Below are 20,617 nucleotides of genomic sequence, written 5' to 3' on the forward strand. Positions count from 1 at the left end.
ATAAAAGCTTTAAAAGATGAAAGCTTGCACTGACTGTCTGGTTTTGAATATCCCACTTTACAAAGTCCCACGGTGGCAGCAGCAACAAAAACTTTCTCAAGATTAATTTGGTCATCGTGATCAATCGTGTAATGGAGAATATTTATTTGAGATACACTGCTGGGAAATTTTAGAAAATCTGACCTCCTCTAGAAGGTGCTGGGGGTTGGAACTAGATGGTCTTTAAGGTCCCTACCAATCCAAACCATTCCAGGATTCTATTCCCAGAAACAAATGGATTCCACATTCTAAAAAAATGTATTTTCTTCTGTATAATGTGCAATTCTGTATTTTGAGTTCTGTCCTGAAATGCAGCCTGCCAAACTTCAGAGCTTGGCAAATGAGATAAACAGAGAAGAGAAAGTGGATTGTAAAAGCTGCTTCCATTTTACTGCTTTCCATCCTATAAACTCTGATTTTATAGGTGGGAGAGAGTTGATAAGCAGGGGGCTGGGAGGAACATAAACCAAATGTTTGGGCTGCATATAAATTGTACCAAACTGAGCAGGTCAAAGGACTGACAGTGTTGGTCACCCAAGAACGAGGCAGCTTCCCGTGAGGCTCCAAGTCCCAGAAGATAAATGAGTAAAGGTCAGACAGACAGACAGACAGACAGGAAGGATTCTGCTCTGGAGTCAACTGGAGCTGTTGGTTTCACTGGCTTTGGATGCTGTCATTTATTTTCTCCAATATCCAAAGTTAAAGTTATCCTGCTCCTCCTGGTGCTCAGATATCAAACCATGGGTTAATGCAAACCCCATGACCTCTGCAGCCAAGGGGCATTGAGAGAGTGGAGTTATCATTTCACGTGCAAGTCCCCGAGCAGAGTAAAAACTTAGATTTAATTGGGAGAACCAATTAATTGCGTGTGTGAAAGGTTGGTTGGGACACACCAGAGGGAGGAGCATGGGCTGACTCCAGCTTTTCTCATGGAATTCCAGAATGGTTTGGGTTGGAAGGGAGCTCAAAGCCCTGCCATGGGCTCACACCTCCCACCCTGCCAGGCTGCTCCAAGCCCCGTCCAGTACCGCGTTCCTGTGGAACACGTCGGTTCCCTGCCCGTGGAATTGGGTAAATAACCCTGCAGCACTGAGTGGCTCTGCCGCAGTGAAATTGCCACGGCTGAGAGGTGGAAAAACCCGGCAGAAAGCCGGGCCTTACCTGCTGCTTTGGTCCTCAGGAGGGCCGAGGGCCTGCTGGGCTCCCCAATCCCAACGTTGTTGCTGGCGACCACGCGGAACTCGTACTCAACCCAGGGGCTTAAATCCACCACGGTGGCCTGGTGGGTCCTGCCGTTGATGACCTCGGGGGCTGAAGGCAAACATGACACCAGCAATGGGCTTTTGAGGTAATTAATGGTGCATACAAAACAAAAAGCCCAAGAGAACTCTCCAGAACTCACCTGTGGCAACCGCCTGCCATCCCACCGAGAAGGGAGTCCTGGTCTGGACGCTGTAGATCTGCACTGGGCTGTTGTTATCTACTCCAGGCTTCCAGGATAACCCAGCAGTCGTGCTAGAAACATGTTCAACTTTAACATCTTCTGGTGGACCTGGGGGGCCTGACACGACCAGCATTTTAAGAGGAAGGCATTGGGAAGAGAAGATTCACCGCTGGAACGGGTGGGGAGACTCTTGCTTTCTCAAGTCAGAGGAATTATTCATGAAGCTGCAGTGTCATAAAAGCTGCACAATCCCTAAATGATGGCTCCATGCCTGGATTACATCTTTATGAGTCAGGAAAATTAATGTCTTGATGTTGCTAACATGAAAACTACAAACAAAGGAATGATTTCTTTTTTTGTGTCTGACAAAGAAAGGCACCCAGTGTTGTCTTTTGTTGAACCATCGAACATTTTGAGAATTCCTACTGAATTCAGTCAAAACCGAGGTTCAGAAAGAGTGCAGGTGGTGCACTACACATATTTCTGATTTCTCTTAGGGTTTTACAGATCTGCTCCCATCACAGCATTTCCTCACTGCTGGCGGTAAAAAGCTGAGTTAGAAAATATCATTTTATATTATCTCCAAATAGGGGAAAGGAATGAGGTCTTTTGTTTTTGCCAGCCTCCACAGTGACCCAGAGATGCCTGAAGCAAATAACAACAGTGCTGAGATTACAGGATTTCCCTTGGATCTGTGTGGCCCAAAATTTTTGCCAAAGAGGGCAGGGCAGAACTGCAGAGGCGCCCCTGGGTTGGCTGAACACCGGGATCCTGCTGGCCACAATTTTGAGGCCAAGAGTAAAAGAAAGAAAACATTTCACTATTGAGATGTGGAGTTGACATCCTAGGAATCATTTAAACAACGGCTGATGTTAAAAATTCTCAATTCCTCTGGAAGGTATGTGTGTCTCCCCTACAGACATACCTCTCACAATTATATCTGCCGTTGCAGATTGACTGTCTAAAGAAGTTTGCACCATGCACACATATTTCCCAGAATGATGCAGCTGGATATTCCTTATCATCAAATCCCCAGCAGATTCCTGGAGAGATTAAAAAAAAAAAAGGAAAAAAAGGAAAAAAAAAAAAAAAAAAAAAAAAAAAAAAAGAAGAGAAAAGAAAGTAAACTAATCACTCACAACATGCTTTCTGTAGTGGGCATTTTAATAAATTGCTCAATCTTAATAAAAAATTCAGCTTTTAAATTAAAATATTCATAGCTATCATCAGTTTCTTTCATGGGGACATTTTTATTATGGCTTCACAAATAACTCAAGCGCCTTTATGAAATTTAGGGAAGAAAAATAAATGGTTGCAGCCCTTGTAAAGAAACAGTGATTTGCCAGGCATGCAAACAGCGAGCGAGGAATTATGATAAACATTTGTGTCATGTAAAGGCTGTGGCAAAGGGTTTCATGGAGGAGTTTGGGAAACTCACCCTTCCAATCCTTTCAAAGTGATGGATGCCCCTGCTCAAGTCAATTCTCTGGCCATTGAATGACCACGAGAACAGCACGGCCAGGGAGGGGTCGTGGGACGCCTGGCACGGCAGGACAATGCTCTCCCCAACTGTGGCATCTGTGTCACAGGGGGGAATGGTGATCACAGTCCTTTCTGGGGAGACAAAAATTGAGATATTTTTAATTAAAGTGTTCATTAAAATAGCAGTTGTTGAAGGAGGTTTGGGAAATGATTTCAAATTGGCCCAAATGCTCTGTAATAAAGGGAGTTCTCTCTCTATAATGATGATTTTAGACCACTCCTATGGCAGCACCAGCCCCACGACCATGTTGTGTGCCTGAGTGTGAACAGATGTGAGAGGAACACCCTAAATTAGTTTATATTTGTAGTAGGAACACCCCAAATTATATTACTTCATAAAGCCCATGATCAATAGTTTTGATTTCAGTCAAAAGATACAGACTTCTCTTAAAAATGTGCCAGTGCTTCTTCAAACTTGAAGGATTCTCCTGGCCAAAAACTGCAGCAAAAGCAAAATTGCTGCTCATCTCCACTTACTTTAAACATCAACATCCTTAATCTATATTAATGTCTTTACTCCACAGCACTACTCAAGTTACAACTTCAAAGACGTTCCCAGGCAGGAAAATAATTTATTTGATCATTTTTAACCCATTACATCGAGACCCAAACTTGCAGCTCTTATGGAGGGAAGTATCAGCTCGCTGAAGGGGAAAGAAATGGGTTTATATGGCTTCACTTTTGTTGATATGACTGGCAGACAGATTAGAGATAACAACCACTTTGTTGTAAGCAATTCCCTTGAATAAAGCTTTTGTGCATGGAAGTGTTATAAAGTGGTGAGAATTTAGACACATGTAGAAAATGAGAGCAGAATCACTTCAACAATATTAATGTGATCTGAAAATAATGTGAGAGGAGGAGAAGGAAATGTGCACGAGCTGGGTTAGTTCAGTGCTTATCACAGCTTAACTCAAGAATTTAGGTGATTCTTAAAGAATTCTGGAAAGGTTTGGGTTGGAAAGGACCTTAAATCCCATCCAGTGCCACCCCTGCCATGGTGGGGTCACCTTGCACTGTCCCAGGCTGCTCCAAGCCCTGTCCAACCTGGCCTAGAGCACTGCTCTTATCATAAGAAAACTCCTTTATTATTGGCCTGAACCTCCACCAAATAAATATTGAAAACTGTCCTTGTGGGAATTACGCTGGATTTGGGCATGAACTGTGTTTTTACTAGTGATAACAAAAAATAAATTAATTTATTATGATATTCCCATCCTCTTGCACCTCATGTTGTATCCTCCTCATCCCCACTAATGCAGAAAGTTCACTTGGGTGATATTTTTTACTTCTTTTATGGGCTTGTCTTCAAAACTTCCACCTCAAATACTTTTAAAAGCTTCTTAAAAGCTCTTGGTTCTGCCTTATCCATCTATCTTGCTTAGCAACAGCAAACATGCATTATGTGGCAAATCCCATTCCAGAGGAGAAAAGAGGGGAGATGTGAGTGCTGGAGGTGTAATAAAGACTTCTCCCACAAAGAATAAACAACTCAATGAGCAGCAATAAACTTAATTTGCACATTAGCTGTGCTTTCCCAAGTTCTGACATTTCAGTTGAAAATAATGCTGGAGCAATGAGGCCTATAATTGAACAGCCCAAACTTCTCCAGAGGGGAAACAAAAACAAATGTTCCCTGCAAACAAGATCATTTTTATACCATGTTGTTACTCGGGGTTTTAATAAACTTCCTAAATGCCAAACAAAATAATGGGTTTTTTCATGTTTTAATGGGATGTTCCCATATTGCCACAATGCATGGGACATGTGAAAAGGGGCAGAGCCTTCATGAAGTCAGAGCTGCTGAAACCCTGAAGTTCTTGGTGTTCTCACTGCTGGCTGGGCTGCAGAACCCTCTCAGGTCACACTTTGGGCTGTATCAGTGCTAATTGCTCTGTCAGAAGGTGAATATTAAACAGATTTTTGCCAGATGCCAAGTTAAGGAAAAGGCTGCACTGCAGGCTACAGCAAATATTCTGATACCACTGAAAACGAGGATATTTAAATAGGAGTTACAAAATGGGAGAGTCCTGGGTTGGAAGGGTCCTTAAAGCTCATCTCGGTGCACAAAAGGAGGAAATAGTGAAATACCTTTCACAATCAGGTTCCCTGAGTTTCTGGCAGTTCCAAACTGGTTCGTGGCTACACAAGTGTAAACCCCGGCATCCGCCCTGGAGATGTTGGAGATCCTGAGGCTGCCATCCTCCAGGAACGCCACCCTGGGGAAAAACAAATTAAATGGGATCCCACAGTCCCAGAGGGGCTTGGGTTGGATGGGATCTTAAAGCTCATCCCTGCCCCTGCCAGGGACAGGGACACCTTTCACCATCCCAGGCTGCCCCAAACCCCAGCCTTGGACACTTCCAGGGATGGGGAATCCACCCACAACATTCCTGGGCAACAACAGAAGAATGGAAATAAAAAAGGCTTCTGGCTCAGCAATACTAACAGAAATGCAGTGCTACTTTAATTATTTAAATGTTTCCATTATGATTTTTCTCTCCTACAGTAAGCAGAATATCTGTTAACCAATTTTCACCTCTGCTGCTTATTAATTTTTGTATTAGAAATGTTTTATTGGCAAACTGGGGGTGATCATTCATTTTTCCAGGTGACTTTCTTCCAGCAAAAGCTAGGCTCTCAAGACAAAGTTGAAAGACTCAATTTTCTTTGTACTTGTGTTCTATTTTACCGTGTTTTTTGGGTTTTTTTTACACATTCCAGTGCTCATAAGCCGAGCTAAGGTTGTGTGTGAGCCCAGCTGCCCGTGGAGTTCTGTCAGGATTATTAAAAGATATTATCAGACTGGCTGAGATTCTCAAATGCCACCTCACAAGCCAAGGAACCAAATCAAATCCATCACTGTTTCACAGGGCCCTAAAACCACCTTGGAGTCACTGAGTTCTCTGCATCAGTTTGCAGAGTATTGGGGAAATTCCATTTAATGGTAATTTCAGGACTACTCCTGGGTTTTATGGACAAAATGAATTTTTAAGCTTGTTCATTTTATTTTTCATGTTAACGAGATGGGATGTAAGTCAGGACAAGGACTGGACATGATTTCCTTGGATAAGCTCCACTCTGTGCCTGGCACTCTTGTGCTGTCACACACAAGGGCAGGACTTCAGGATTTTGGGGATTTTCTACAGAATCACACAGAACACGCCTCTAAAAGTAGAGGATTTTCAAATCAAAGCTGAATTAGCAATGAACTTTAGCACAGAAAATATTATTCTGTAATTTTTTGTTTGTTTGTTTGTTTTTCCCTCCAGTTCTTTGATCTCCACCTGCTGCACCTGGTAAATGTGGAACTTGAACAATTTTTTTTCTGAGTTTAGAAGAAATTTAGGATATGAAGGTCCTGGAATTTTCATAAAAATGGGGTCAGGGTCTCTGTGTGCATCTCCTCCTGCCACTAAGCTCAGTCCTCAACAGGCATCAGAATCTGCACCCAAATGCCACGTTTCCTTGCACTCAAAAAAATTCAGTGTAAGCCACAACTCCACAGGAAACCAGGCTCCATTCACTCCCAGCAGCACTGCATCATTTTTTATATCCCTCATTTCATCGACATTTAACTCTAATACAAGGCTCCTTTCATAAAAATAGAAAATATCTAATTCATGCATCACAGCTTGGGTATTTAATATTTATTACTAACAACATAAGATTGGGTGATGTGCTGAATTATTAACGGAAATGAACAATCACAAGAGCAGAAGTTGGAGCTGGCAGTAGCATCAGAACCATTAAACACACAACAAAACCCCATCAGTGTGTTTGTGTTTCCCGTTGTGACATTTATACATTTGTAACTGCAAGTGGAACACACGTCAGACCTTGCCCTGCTCCTGTCACACCCTCCCAACATCTCAGCTGGGAAGGAAAAGCACCAAGCTTGGATTTGTGGTGATCTTCTCCCTCATATCCCCCTGATTTGATGTCTCCCACACTCATCTGAGCTTTCTCTGCACAGAAATCTGCTCCTGAGCAGGGCAGGGTGGACTCAGGACAAGCAGAGATGTCCCCTGGTGCTGGGCACGCTGTCACGGGGTGTGCAGCTGGGAGGGGAAGGGATCTGGGCTTCAATGAAAAATCTTTGTTTCCTTGGCAATAATCACCAGCAGCTCTGGGTTTGCCACTTGTGGCACAGCGAGGAGATAAGTTCAGGTTTAATAACCCCTCACATGGAACTGGAGCAGAGCAGAGCAGGAAGAGGCAAAGTGCCCTCCTCAAACAGGGGTGTATCAGCTGAATGAGAGGTTTGGGATAAGGAAGGATGAATGAAGGTGGGCCAGGGCAGGTTTAGGATGGATTTTAGGGAAAAGTTCTTCCCCCAGAGGTGCTGGCACTGCCCAGGCTCCCCAGGGAATGGGCACAGCCCTGAGGCTGCAGAGCTCCAGGGGAGCCTTTGGACAGCACTGCCAGGGATGCCCAGGGTGGGATTTTGGGGGGCTGGATCTGGGGCAGCATTTCTGATCCCTGTGGGCCCCTTCCAGCTGAGGATATTCCAGGACTCTGTGCCCCATGAACTGAGCTGGTGTCACCCCTGTGCATCAGCACGGGAGCCCTGGGTCCTCTCCCTCTGTGTGGGGACACACCCATGACTGATCCAAAGGCAGCTTTGAATATGAAGAAACAATTCCAAGTATTCCCCTCCTGCCTCTGCAATATTTTTTTGCATTAATGACGCGTTTCTGCCCATCAGCTTGCACCAACCACCAGAAAAGCTGCTGGTGATAAAACAGGGGATGCAGCCGAGTGCCTGGGTAACATATGGTGTTCATCAAACAGCATCCAAAGAGATTCCAGTGTGAATCAGCAAATGTGCACAAATTGGGTACCTGAATAATGATTCATAACATTCACCTCAGTGTCTTTCTCTCCATCAAATATTGATGACCTGTTACTTTTACTGCAGTTGCACCTAAAAGCTCTTAGGTGCAAATTAAAATCCAGAAGTGGCATAAAACAAAAAAAATAAAAAGTAAAAAATACAATCTCCATTGCCAAAAAGCTTCAATGTAGGTAAATACACAGGAAAAAACAGTCTGTAAAATACAGAATAGCAAAGGGGAGAAGCTTTGAAAGCTCTGTCTCAGCCCCTGTGGATTCTGGTTGCAGCTTTTTCACTGAAGTTTGGTCATGCCTCAGATTTTTCATCCTTCATGATGAATTGAGACCTTGATAATTCCCATCTCTCTCATTTAGCCACTGAGAGGGGTTTGTACCCACACAAGAGCTGGCAGTGTCACGTTTGATCTGAAGAAATGCTCTTCTGAAACAATATTTCAATGGCTGGGCAGGCTGAGGATGGAATGGCTCTTTCAGTGGATCAAAATGGAGCTTAGCAGAGAGAAAATCTGCTGAATAAAAGCTCCTGAGCTGTTAGAAACAGGTCACAGTACCTAACGACAATTAGAGCGAGCAGTAAATAAGACACTCAGGCTGAATTTGTGTAAGAGCACAAAGGACTCCAGAGTAATTAGTTTAGTGGGGAAAGGAATTTAAAAAAAACATTAAAAAAAGTGAGAAATTTCCAGCTGTCCTGAGGTCTGTGTCAGGAGGGGGATGGGAAGACAGAGCACAGCAGAAAATCAAGAGGATGCATTTCAAATGCAAGAAGAAAACCAACAATGCCCTGTGAAATGCTGCTCCGGGTGCCAGGAACAGCAGAGATGCCCCAAACCCCCTCAGAGCCACGATTTTGTGCCGTGGCTGGGTTCAGAGGGGCTGCACTTTGTCCTGTCCCATTTCCCTCTCAAATCAGGGAGCTGGGATGCAGAAGGCAACGGGAATACTGCCCTTAATGGGCTTTGGATCAAGGCCTGACAAATGGTTTAAAAAGAAGCTGTGAAAGGCACGTCTCACCTGCTGAAAGGCTTCTAGAAACCATTCCTTTGCACATCTGAGGCTCTGTGGAGGCTATAGATAATAATTCTTAGCAGCTGCATCACCAGACAAGGTAATTCCAAGTGCTGTGACGAGACAGAAAAGTTTAACTTGTCCAACACAAGGAGAATATTTTGTCTGCCAGGAAAGCTGGACTTCTCTCAATAAGTAAATAAGTGCCTGTCAAAGGACCAAAAGCACAAGACCTGAAGCAGATTTGATAAATGCAGAGCTGTGAAAGAGGCAGGAGAAGGAGGAACTCAGGACCCAGCTCTTTGTAGAGCCCCGAGGCAGCAAGGGATGGCTTAAGCACAGGACTAACTCTAGGCTGGCATCTTGGACTTACACAATGCTTAAATCCTGACCAGAGCCCTGCTGCCTCCTGCCTGGTGGCACCTCTGGGTGAACAGCTCAGTTGAACCAAGCTGCTGTGAGCAAAAGAAGAGATGAAAATCCAGCTCTGATAACTCATGCAAAGTTCCTGCACACCAGGGTGAGTTTGGAATACATAAAAAATATAATTCTATACAGAATCATGGAATGGTTTGGGTTGGAGAGGACCCTAAAGATCATCCATGGGCAGGGACAGCTTCCACCATCCCAGGGTGCTCCAGCCCCAGTGTCCAGCCTGGCCTTGGGCACTGCCAGGGATCCAGGGGCAGCCACAGCTTTGTGGCTATTATTACATTTGTCACCAGCAATGCAAAATATTTCTCCCTCATTTTTAATCTAACCTGGCCCTCTTCTACTTTAAAGCCATCAGACAGAAATATTGAAATTCCCCTCTGAGTGCCTCCATCAGGAGATGAGCTGAGCACCATGTGCAGGCAGGGAAAACAAACAGCTTCCCTGGGACCTGCTGCAGCCAGAGCTCCGTGTGATCTTCAAAAAGAAGAGTTTGCAAAGTTTGTGCAGAAGCCACCAGGCTGTGGGGAAGAAGTGAGAGCTCATTAAAATTGTCACACATACTTTTTAAGTAAAGAACTTGAGAAATCAAGCAGGGATGATAGGTACAGCTTTTAATTAACCAGGCCAAACAAACCAGCTCCGAGTGTGTTGTCTCGTGTGAACAAAAGATTGTTGATGGCTATTTGCTTTGATCTCAAGAGCATGAAAGAATAATATGTATTTAGAAAGGCTGATAGAAGAAATAAAATCTGGGAAGAGAAAGAGGTGTCAAGTCATTAGATTTAAAAGTGCAGCAGGGGTAGCTTTGTGCACTGCTGCATTGTTCAGCCAATCTGTTTTGGGGAGAGGGGGGAGGTTAACTCATGGATGGATTCAAACAGCAAAGGGCTTTGAAATCCCCATCCAAATCCTCAGCTGGATGGGTAAAACTGGGTGAGTTCTGCAGGTTTCAGCACTGCCAGGAGGGCAGCTCTCCCTTCAAGGGTGCAGTTCTTTTCCAAATAAAGTAACCCTGATCTTGGTAAAGATTCCCTCTTCTTGTCTCCTGTCTGCCTCTAACATCTGACACCTCCCAGCGTTATTGAAGCCTCATCACGGCGCTGTGCTGATAAAAAAGGAGGAATCTGGATCTGATGAAATCAGAGGCAAAGTAATTTTTATTATCTGAGAAATCCGATTTGAAACCATGTCTGCTCAGCCTCCCTTCGCTGCTCAGGAGCAAACCCTCTCTTTATTTCCAGGCTGTGCCAAGATATATTGTTTATAAATTTCTCCAGACACGCTGCCAGACACTGAGACAATATCTGACTCCTCTAATTTTACCAAGATTGAGGAGCAGGAGAGGCTGCATTCAAAAACTGCAGAGGGAAGGGAGTGAGGGGCAGAAAGATGAGCACACCTCCCAGGTGACTCGGAATTAGCAGGGATTTATGCAGATGGAAATGTGGGTAAAGTTTGGCTGAGTGAATGACTTGTCCCTGCTGCTGACAGCCCTGGTATTTTTGAAAAGGTCCCACTGAATCCCATCTGAGATCTGACTGTCTGTATCATATGTTAATGATCTTTGTACCTGTTTATTCTATTCTGAGCATAATTTGTATGCTAATGGTGTTGCCATTTAATAAACTGCGCTTAAAAAGATTTTTCCTTATCTGCATGCTGATATAAATGAGCTTCAGGGTTGACTGACAATTAACTGGAAATCAAATAAATGCCTTTATAATCTTTTAACTATTTGGATCAAAACAAAATTACACAATCCCGCTGAATAGTCTTATTAAAATATTGCAGAAAATAATATTATTAGAAATTATGAAATGTGACGCTAGAACTCTTCCATCCTATATCTTAAAATTCTCCCCTCTTCCTAAAAATAGAATTATTTTTGCATCAAATCCCTGCAATTGGGACCACAAATATTTATTTATGTAAATATATACAGCCATCTGAACCGAGCTACACTCCATCATACAGATTCCAGAGAAAACACAGGATTTTCAGGAGCTGCTACCGCCTTTAACAAAAAATAGCAGAAATTGTTTTGCCCTGTCTGTAACGCGCTCAAGGATTAAATGTGAGGCAGATGTTCCTCTGTGATGGCCAAAGAAAAAAGGGACAAAACCACCCTGTGCCCAAATGTCTTGTAGTGATCCATCCCAGAACTGCAGCCAGGGAATACTGGGCAACAGCACCTCTGTGTGTGTGGGAAAGAAAAGCAGAGAAGGAATGGAACTGCCAAATAAAGCAGCTGCCAATTCCTTTATCTTCCAAGTTCTGCTGGTTTTATGAAATCTTTGTAACTCTGCTACATCAGGCAAAAGCTCTTCCAGCGCTGGATGGGATGTCCACACTGCCACTATCCTAATCCCACCACTGATCATCATGTTTATGATCAGGAGCTCTGACTCAGCCCTTCACACAACTAAATTCACTCCAGATGTAAAACTAAGCCCTTAATATGGGATTTAGGTAGAATTTAAACAGTACAGAAGGCCCTGAATTGCCCTCTGCGTGGGAGTTTCATTCACTTGCAGGGAGCTGCTTCCCTCTCTGCTTGTCAGAACACATTTCAGAAACACAAGAACAATAAAACCTGCTGGTAACCTCAAAGAATTCTGTCCAGACAACAAGCAGCTGACACCAGCAGGGCCCTGGTTAGATTTCAGAAATGTTGAAATAGAATCAGAGACCAAAAAGCCCCAAAATAGAATCAAAGAATGCCAGGATGGTTTGGGGTGGAAGAGACATTAAAGCCCATCCAATTCCACACCCTGCCATGGGCAGAGACACCTTCCACTCTCCCAGCTTGCTCCAAACCCCATCCAGACATCATCTGCAATTCCTTGTGCCTGTTGGCTGGGCTCCCTGTGGACCTGCAGGAAACCTGGGACAATCCAATCCTCCCTGGGCTGGCCGAGTTCAGCCCAGTTTGGGTGACAGTGATGGGGACTGGCTGTGGTTCACTGACGCCCCAGACCCACATCCCTGCTCCAATGAGAGCATAGAAAGTTTCTGTCTTTTTGATGTGTTGGTCACACTCTGCCACTGTGTGTGCCCCTTCAGCTTTCCTTTCCCTTTTCCAGATTTCCCTTTGGTGATTCCTGTGGGTGATGTTCCTCCCACATCCAGGGCATTGCTCAGGGGGCAGCACTGGGAAGTGCCTGCAACCAACCCCAAAACCAGACAAACCCCCAAACCAGACAAACCTCTCTGCTGAGAGCAAATAAATCCTCAGTAAATACAGTGGAGCTGCCTCTCCCACTTCTCTGCAATTCCCTTCTCTTTTCTGTCTCAAACCAGGACCACTGTGGTGCCAGCACTGGATATTTTTAGCTAGAAAATTCTTCCTGCAGCTCTCAGCATTCCCTGAGGAATGGTGTGATGGTGGGGTTTGTCTGGTTAGCACCAAATGTGCTGTGACTCTGGGGCTTCAGAGATTAAAAACACTTCTAAACAGCAACCCCAGGCTTTGTAGGAGTTTTCATGTCTTAAAGAGTAACTCCAGCCCAAACACTGCAAGCAGGCAGGTAAATCTGTGCTTTGGATTCCTGTCAATCTGTTTGTAAGCAGGGAATGCAGCTGAAGTGATTAATCAAATTTAGCAGAGGGGGAATCAATCCCATTGGTTCTCCAGGCAAAAGTGGGATTTCATCAACAGATAAGCTTAATTTGTATTCGTGTTGACTTTCAGCAGTGGTGTCTGAGATAGCTGGAATTGCTCTGATTGCTGATGCCCACACTTCAAGTGCTCTATTTAAATACTAAAATAGGAAATGAACTTCTTTACAAGCACACAGACACTGATAAGATAGAAGGGTTAAGGCATCTCATCAAAGCTATGCAAAGCTCCTCGTGGTAGAGAAGCAAGGAGGATAAAAACAGAGACCCACTTAATCCAGGCTTCAAAAAACCAGACTTAAAAAATAAAATAACAGTAAAATTAATATCCCAGTGCTGCTCACCCACCTGCATTGCTGTAGAAAGCCTGGAATAGAATAGCAAGTTCTGGAATATCATAAGAAAAATAGATTTTATATGGAACTTGGTACCTGCAAGCAAATATCTGGGTATTTTATGTGCAAGCAGTGGGTGAGGAAAGCAGGGGGTTTGTGGCACTAAGCAGCCTGACAAGCAGAACTCCTCTTTACTTATCTGCTTTGACTCCAAGGCAGTTGAGGGTTTTTTCAGACACTGGGGATGGGTTTCATTCCCTCAGCTTTGTTTGTCTAAGTTTGGTGTCTCATTTGAGAGGGAGGCACCTGCCAAGAACAAGTAAATAACTCCCTTAGGCTGCATATTGACTTCAGCTGAAGAACAGTCAAGTGCCATCAATCTGCTCCTTTGTTAGCAGACTGGTGCAAATTTTGGAATTTTCTATCCATTTGGTCTTGATTCCTCCCCAAGCAGATTTTTTTTTCTATTTATTTTTAAGGATAACGGATATTCTGAAGCTAAACCAACAGCGTTTGACATTCTGGTAATTGAAATGTTTCCCTGAAGTTTGCTGCACTGTCCTGACACATTTCTGCTCAAATTGGCTGGAGCTGAGGGGCTGTTTCACAGACAATGCATTTTGTGTGTTTGATCAGGGCATGGGGTGAGGACTTCTCCTCTTTACCAAATCCTCTTTACCAGGAGAGGCTGAGCTGGGAGGGACCCACAGGGATCAGAGCCCAACCCCATCAATCCCACCCTGGGTGTGCCTGGAGTGGTGTCCAAACCCTCCTGGAGCCCTGGCAGCAGAATGGGGCTGTGCCCATTCCCTCTGGGAATGAAGAACCTTTTTGGGAGAAGAACTTTTCCCTAAAATCCAACCCAAACCTGCCCTGACACAGCTCCAGCCATTCCCTGTCCCAGGGAACAGAGACTGGAGCTGCTCCTCAGCAGGAGCTGCAGACATTTTAACTCCCTCTTTGTCTAATTCCACCCACGGACACAGAACAATCCTTTTCCTAAATAACAAAAAAGTTCAAAAGTGCTCAAGGATTTGGAATCTGGCTGTGAACAGTGGAGGAGCAGAAGGAAACAGAAGCAGGGGCTGGCCCTGAGTGCTCAGAGGTTGTGGGAGAGCAGATCCCAAGGAAACCTGCTGGGTGCTGGTGCTCCCCTGGCAGCAGGAGAACCCCTCCACTCTGGGCTCCAAGTGGAGCTCCAGGGTCTCAGCAATTCCCAGATAATTCCCCCCTCCATCCACAACATCTGCTCCCTTCTCTTTCCACAGCATTGATGAAATACATCTTCCCACATTATTGTTTTCCCATTTTTCCTCTCAGTAATGGCAATAACCTGAGAGCAAAACACCAAACCCCAGGGTGCCACAGGGCTCAGAACTCACCAGCTGGATTTGTGGCAGAGGATCCATTCCCACCCTTCACAGGACTGGGACTGAACTCTTTCCTACAAGCAAGACTTGGAGCCAACAAGTATTGAGCATATTTTATGATCTCTAAATGTACTTCTTGCCCGGGCCCCCCAAAACAATTTAAATTATGAATATTTGCTTATTACTGATTATTAATGCATGGAAAGTGCTGTATATGACTAATGCATTCTTCCAGCCTCCCTCATTTCTCAGTTTTCCCTCAGCTCTGCTCATTGAAATTCCGAGTGAAGTGAGTCCCATATGTTCCACTGCAGTGCTCGGGGATGCTCAGCCAGGCTGGGGGAACAGCACCTCTCCCTGGCAAAGCAAAACCAGCCCCAATCCCTTTCCTTAAACCCCTGCATCAAAAGGAATTTTTCTGTAAAATAAGCTTTCCACGAGGGTCCCCAATCTGAATTCACTGAAGGTTTGTGATGAGCTCGGCGTCTAGACCTGACAATTTGCTTTATTTAATGTATGAATTGTTCCTTTCTTCTCTTTCATTTCCTCAGTTGGATACGGGAGGAGAGAAGCGAGGAGTGAGATGAAGAAAGCTCCTGTTGCATGCACTGAGGATGTGACACTCATGAAAACAGCTGAGATCTGTGTCAGACTCCACGGGGAGGGAGTTTGGAGCAGACACCTTGGGGTTTTTGTTGTGTTTCACTGAGCTCAAACCCACAGCACACGCCAGGAAAAGTTCTTTATTCCACAAAGGCCAAACAGCTGTTCCCTGGAGAAGTGGCATTGCTCCCCAAACCCCATTTCTACAGATTTTGACCCAAAGAAGAAGGATAATTGCCCGAGAGCAGGGAAAACCAGGCAGGATGAGCCAGCTGTGGGATTTCCTTTGGGTTCCTGCAGCTGAGAACCTCAAATTCCCTCTCTCAGGGGCCACAGCATGGCCATGGATAAATCCCAATCCTCAGGGCCTGAGGAATGGAGAGATTTCTGAAAATATGGAATCTCTCAATGGAGAGGGCTGGAACAATAAACAGATCTGGTATTGGTATGTTCAGGCTTTATTTCACCATCTAATGTAATAAATATATTATTTTGGCATTTTGTGCAGGATTTACTTGTGTGCTTCAGCTGCAATAAAGTGTTTTACAGAAATGAGAGCAGACAAGCTGCTGAAGAGCTGAGCAAGGCTGGGTTTGAGCCACAGAGAGGATGGGAAAGACAAATGGGGCTGGAGAAAACTCTGCCCTGAAAAGGGGACTGAGCACCTTCACTGCTGAACCCCTGCAAGAAATGCAGAAAATTACCTTTCAAAAAAAATTGTAAGGTATTTTTCAGATAGCAGGGGCCCAAACACTGCAGCTTTGTAAACTTGACCTCAGGAACTCAGAGGGAATCTAATTAAAATATTTAATTGTGCATCTATTAATATGGAAAATCTGATAATTAGTGTTCCTATTTAGCACACTTCTCTTCACACATTTACAAACTGAATTTGATATAAAGGAAAGTTCTCTGGTGGTATCAAGAGTTCTGCTGGTCAGGGAGAGTGGTTACCACATATTCAGGGCTGTCAGGAATGAAAGGAAAAAGGTGAAAGAGGAGGATTATTCTTCCTCCTTTGGGCAGATCAGGTCTGGTTTCACTATTTCTTTCACAAAAGATTAAATTTATCTAAATAATTGAAAAGAAGCTGAGTGATCTGACTTATTTAGGAAAGAGCCCACCACAGTTCAGCTGCTAGAACTGGATGGGATTGGTATTTCCCTTTTTTAGCAACTATAACCTTACTAAATATTTTTAAAAAGGCCAATAAAAAAGCCCATAAAGGTTATAATTGCAGCACGATAAAATGAGAGCAGAAATAAGGCTTTGTCAGGGTTTAATCATATCTGTGGAGAAAGGCAGACCATGTTCCCTCTCTTTTTATGTGTAATTCCAGCACTTTAATCAGCCACGTACTCAACAGCCACACAAGCCCTTCTTTCATTTTGTTTTCTGTCAGGGTGATCTCTGGACTAACACTGTGCTGGTGATTTATTTCCCATCCTGTTAAACCACGGCATTAGCCAGTTTGTCATTTAATAATCAAACAGCCTCATAAATTCCACTTTGCACCAGTGGCCACACTGGCAATGATGTGCACACAGAGAGTTGAAACTCTGTCTCCTCTGTAAATCCTGCTCCTGTTTTTGCTCCTGCCCAGCAGCAGGAGCCTTCTGGGATACTCAGAAATTACAGTGTGCCCGGAATTATTGTTAGTAAATTAATACAGGAGCACAAGTAAATACTGTACGGAGTGTGTAAATATTTCTTTTATCAGGAAATCAGGTGGGGAATATCAGAGTAGTGGAACCTCAAGATCCGGGCTTAGTTCAGCCTCTGGAATAGGCAATACAATCAAAATACAATCAGAAGACAAACAAAGATTTGATTAAACACTGGTTAGAAAAGTGTTTTCTGTCGTGAGCAGTTAAAATGAAAATAAAATTGCCACAGCTAAGGGGGGGAAAGCCTTTGGAAAGTTCTCTATAGCCATGGGATGGATTGCTCACCCAAATTTCTCTGTTCCATTGCCAGCACCTGTGTAAAATTCTCAGATTTGCACCTTCTTTCATAAATACTGCTGTGATTTATCTCTACCGTGCATCCCTGCAGCGGGGCATAGGGAAACAGCTCCTTGTGTCCCAGTCTGGGATAATGTTCTGGAGAATTATCATCATTTTGAGTCTGCTGTGACCCAAAGTAACCTCCTTGAGCAAGCGGTCCTGTGTGAAAATCTGGTGTTCAGCTGCCAGAGCTTTATGAATTAGTGATTGTAGATCTCAAAGGCTGACAACAGAATGTGACAAAAGAGGGTTGCTGTTACATTTGTGAACTGGAGGAGATGCTGGGAAGGACTCTCAGACATTCTCAGCGCTTCTGAAGACACTGCTGCCCATTTCATCCATCTGTCTCCATTTGTGTATGGAAATATCCTCAGGGCTGTGTGTTGCATACAGCATTCCTCACTTCTGTCAGTAAGACCCTTTGATTTTAATATTCCACCGTTTAATTGCCATGAGTGGGGAATTACAGAATTATGGAAAAGCCTGAGCTGGAAGGGATCCAGAGGGATGAACTCCGTGGGGATTGTCCACCCCACAACTCCCACCCTGTGCCTGGGGGTGTAGCAGTGCCTCTGGAGAGCTCAGGCCAGGCTGCCCCAGCCAAACCATCTGTAGTTATTCTTGTGAGCACCTTTAGAAGTCGTCAAGGTTACCAAGATGTAAACTGCTCTAAAAATAAGCAAGAAGAGCCTGAGAAAAAGAATGCCAAGACTGCAAGAATTGGATAAAAGAGGCCCATGAAAGCACGGGACTGTAACCAATCACATTTCCCAAAAAGTGCATACTGAGCACGTGGATAGGGAACCAACCAAGTAATGCATGATGTGTGAACAGTTGACTTAGAAAGTATAAAAATAGCTTAATGTAAACCATAAACAGCTTCTGCTCAATCATATTGGCTGGTCGTGCAGAGGTCCTGAATTCCTGCATGAGGGCATTGAAATATAATAATGGAGATGTTTCCTGGCAGCTCAGAAATGAGGAATTGGTCCTCAGCAAACCCCACCTGGCCCAAAGCGGCTGGTGAGGGCTCAGCCCTGCCTAAACGGGAGTGACACGAGGATTGTACAGCCTGCACAGCAATTCCTCCTCAGCCTGGGGCACACCCTGGGCCTCCAGTGCTGTCTCCTCGTGGGGCTGAGTCCCTCCAGCTCTCACTGCAGTGGTGATGGGCACACAAACTCAGGGATGGCACAATCACCCGCGTGGATCTGCTCCGGCTCTGCGCTCACCCCGCTTCGAACCCACGGAACCCCAAAGACCTCACCAGAGAGGCCTCTGGTGCTTCCATCCAGGAGCTGCCAGGAGCAATCCTGAGCCAGCCTCAATGAGCTTTGCAGGATGTTAAAACAGAGAAAATTCCCGTGGCTGGGTGCTGCCCGTACCTCTTGTTCTGGCGCAGAACCTCCGAGCCCTTTCTCCAGGAAACAACAGCTCTGGGAGAAGCACTGGGTTTACAACTGATTGTAACTTCCCCTCCAACCTGAACAACAGACAGCTTCTTCACGGGATTCCTGGAAAAATCAGGGGCTGCAGCTAAAAAGGGAGAAGGAAGAGGAGATGTCGTAAAATGAACTTGCCAAATTCTTCCCTTTGAGTTCAGCCAGAGAATTCAAGAATTGTTTTGGCTTTTAGATTTCTTCAAAAGGAAATCTAAATCTAACATTAAAAATGTATCTAAGTACCAAGGAATTCTAATTCTGTTTCTAAAGCTGTCTACCTAGACCTGTGAGCTCTGACAAATTTTCTGAGGAAATGTGAAGACTGGGAGAACTGGTCTATCCGTGAGGCAGGACAAGATTCCCAAGCAGGATAAAGTCCTGATCCAGCCACATTCATCTGCAGGGAGTATTCTGTCATAGGCACAAGCTGCTCTGGCTTTCTTTTCACAGACCTACTCTGCTTTCTGAAAATATGTTTATTTTTCCAGCAGCTGATGTGAAAATTCACTCTTGGAGAAGGAGAAAACACAAGACATTGGGTGCTCCTGAGGTCTGTGTTTTACTGGTTTCACTGATATTGGCTGTTGACCAAACTTTACATTTTGAAGTCTAGAACAGAATACTTCTACAATAATTGAGCAAATTCCATTCATATTCATCTGTGGTTATCATTCATGAGATTCCTTTTTCTGTGTTATTTGTTTATGTCCATATTTGCCATATGCTCTTTGTTTATAGCTCAAACTCTTTCCCCTGATTTCTGAAATACATTAAAAACCTGCAGAATAACTATTAATAACTCAAACTAAGGGAGAAAGAGCATTCATTAAACTGGTGTATATGTGATAATAAAAAAAGACCACACATGGATTAGATTCTTCCCCCAAACAAGCCATGAAATTAAACTAAAAAAAACCCAAAAACCCACACATTTCCATGTGAGCGAAAAGCAAAGAAATGCCAGGTTTGAACTGACAGGTTTCATTAAATTCAATATTTTTTTCAACAAGTGTCCTTTGTACTGTGTATTTTAGTGACATTTACTCACCAATCACCCTCAGCTCAGCATTGGCATAAATGGTGTCATATTTATTTTCTGCCACACACTGATAGAGGCCTGAGTCTGACAGATTCAGCATGGGGATGAGGAGAGTCCCATTTTCGATTTGAATTCTTTCCTGATAAGAGAAAAACAAGGAAAAAACATCGACAGAGCTGATGAGTGAACAAATAAAAGGTTTTTTAGTATCACACTGATGCACCTGATCAGGATTGAGAAGCAGAAATGTTGTTTTCTTGGCAGTAATGAGGACGGATGCATCAGGAACGGGGTGTGCAGCTCTCTGTGTGGTGCTGGTTGTATTTCCAGCCCTCTGAGCTCTTCCAGCTTTTCCAGGAATCCAGGCACATGTTGCAGTGGTGGCTTTGGGCAGGCTTGTCCAGGTTTTCCATGAGTTTCCCTGCACTGCTGAGCTGGGAATCTGTGATTATCCTTCTCCATGAAGATGGAATCTGCCTCAGGGCAGGGAGGGAGCCTGGAGCATCTTCCCCCTGGATCCCGGGAGGCAGCACCTCCTCCCTGGCTGCTGGAACATTCCAGCATCCCATCAGATAAATCTGATGCTGGTAATCCCAGGGGATCAGAAAAGCTCCACAGGAGACAGAGATGCTCCGTAACAGGAACATTTTGAACATCACCACACCCCGAGTCACAGGAAAATGAGGGAAAGCTCCACTGAAAGCCAACACTGAAATTCCACTTGGAAAGCCCCAGGCAGCTGCTCAGAGCACAGGGAAAGCGTTCTCCTCCAGGCCTGGATTTCTTTCACACACACCAACTTTCTTCAGCAATTCTGCTGAAATAGAGAAGCTGCACAGTGGGTAAATCTGGAGCAGAGCTTGGAATTTGGTGTATTAA

General features: G+C 44.3%; 1 protein-coding gene across 1 annotated transcript in view; it reads right to left on the reverse strand.

The window, feature by feature from the left end:
* The window catches only part of LOC134558168 (contactin-6-like), a 71,824-nt gene that overhangs the window by 12,178 nt on the left and 39,029 nt on the right, over nt 1-20,617 (reverse strand). The window contains exons 7-13 of the mRNA XM_063411787.1: nt 19,748-19,877; nt 18,643-18,793; nt 5,117-5,244; nt 2,922-3,097; nt 2,409-2,526; nt 1,442-1,600; nt 1,201-1,350 (exon numbers count right to left, since the gene is read on the reverse strand). Coding sequence (XP_063267857.1) covers nt 1,201-1,350; nt 1,442-1,600; nt 2,409-2,526; nt 2,922-3,097; nt 5,117-5,244; nt 18,643-18,793; nt 19,748-19,877 — 1,012 coding nt within the window. The remainder of the gene's footprint in view (nt 1-1,200; nt 1,351-1,441; nt 1,601-2,408; nt 2,527-2,921; nt 3,098-5,116; nt 5,245-18,642; nt 18,794-19,747; nt 19,878-20,617) is intronic.

The sequence above is a fragment of the Prinia subflava genome, chromosome 14, assembly GCF_021018805.1.
Source record: "Prinia subflava isolate CZ2003 ecotype Zambia chromosome 14, Cam_Psub_1.2, whole genome shotgun sequence".
NCBI lineage: Eukaryota > Metazoa > Chordata > Aves > Passeriformes > Cisticolidae > Prinia > Prinia subflava.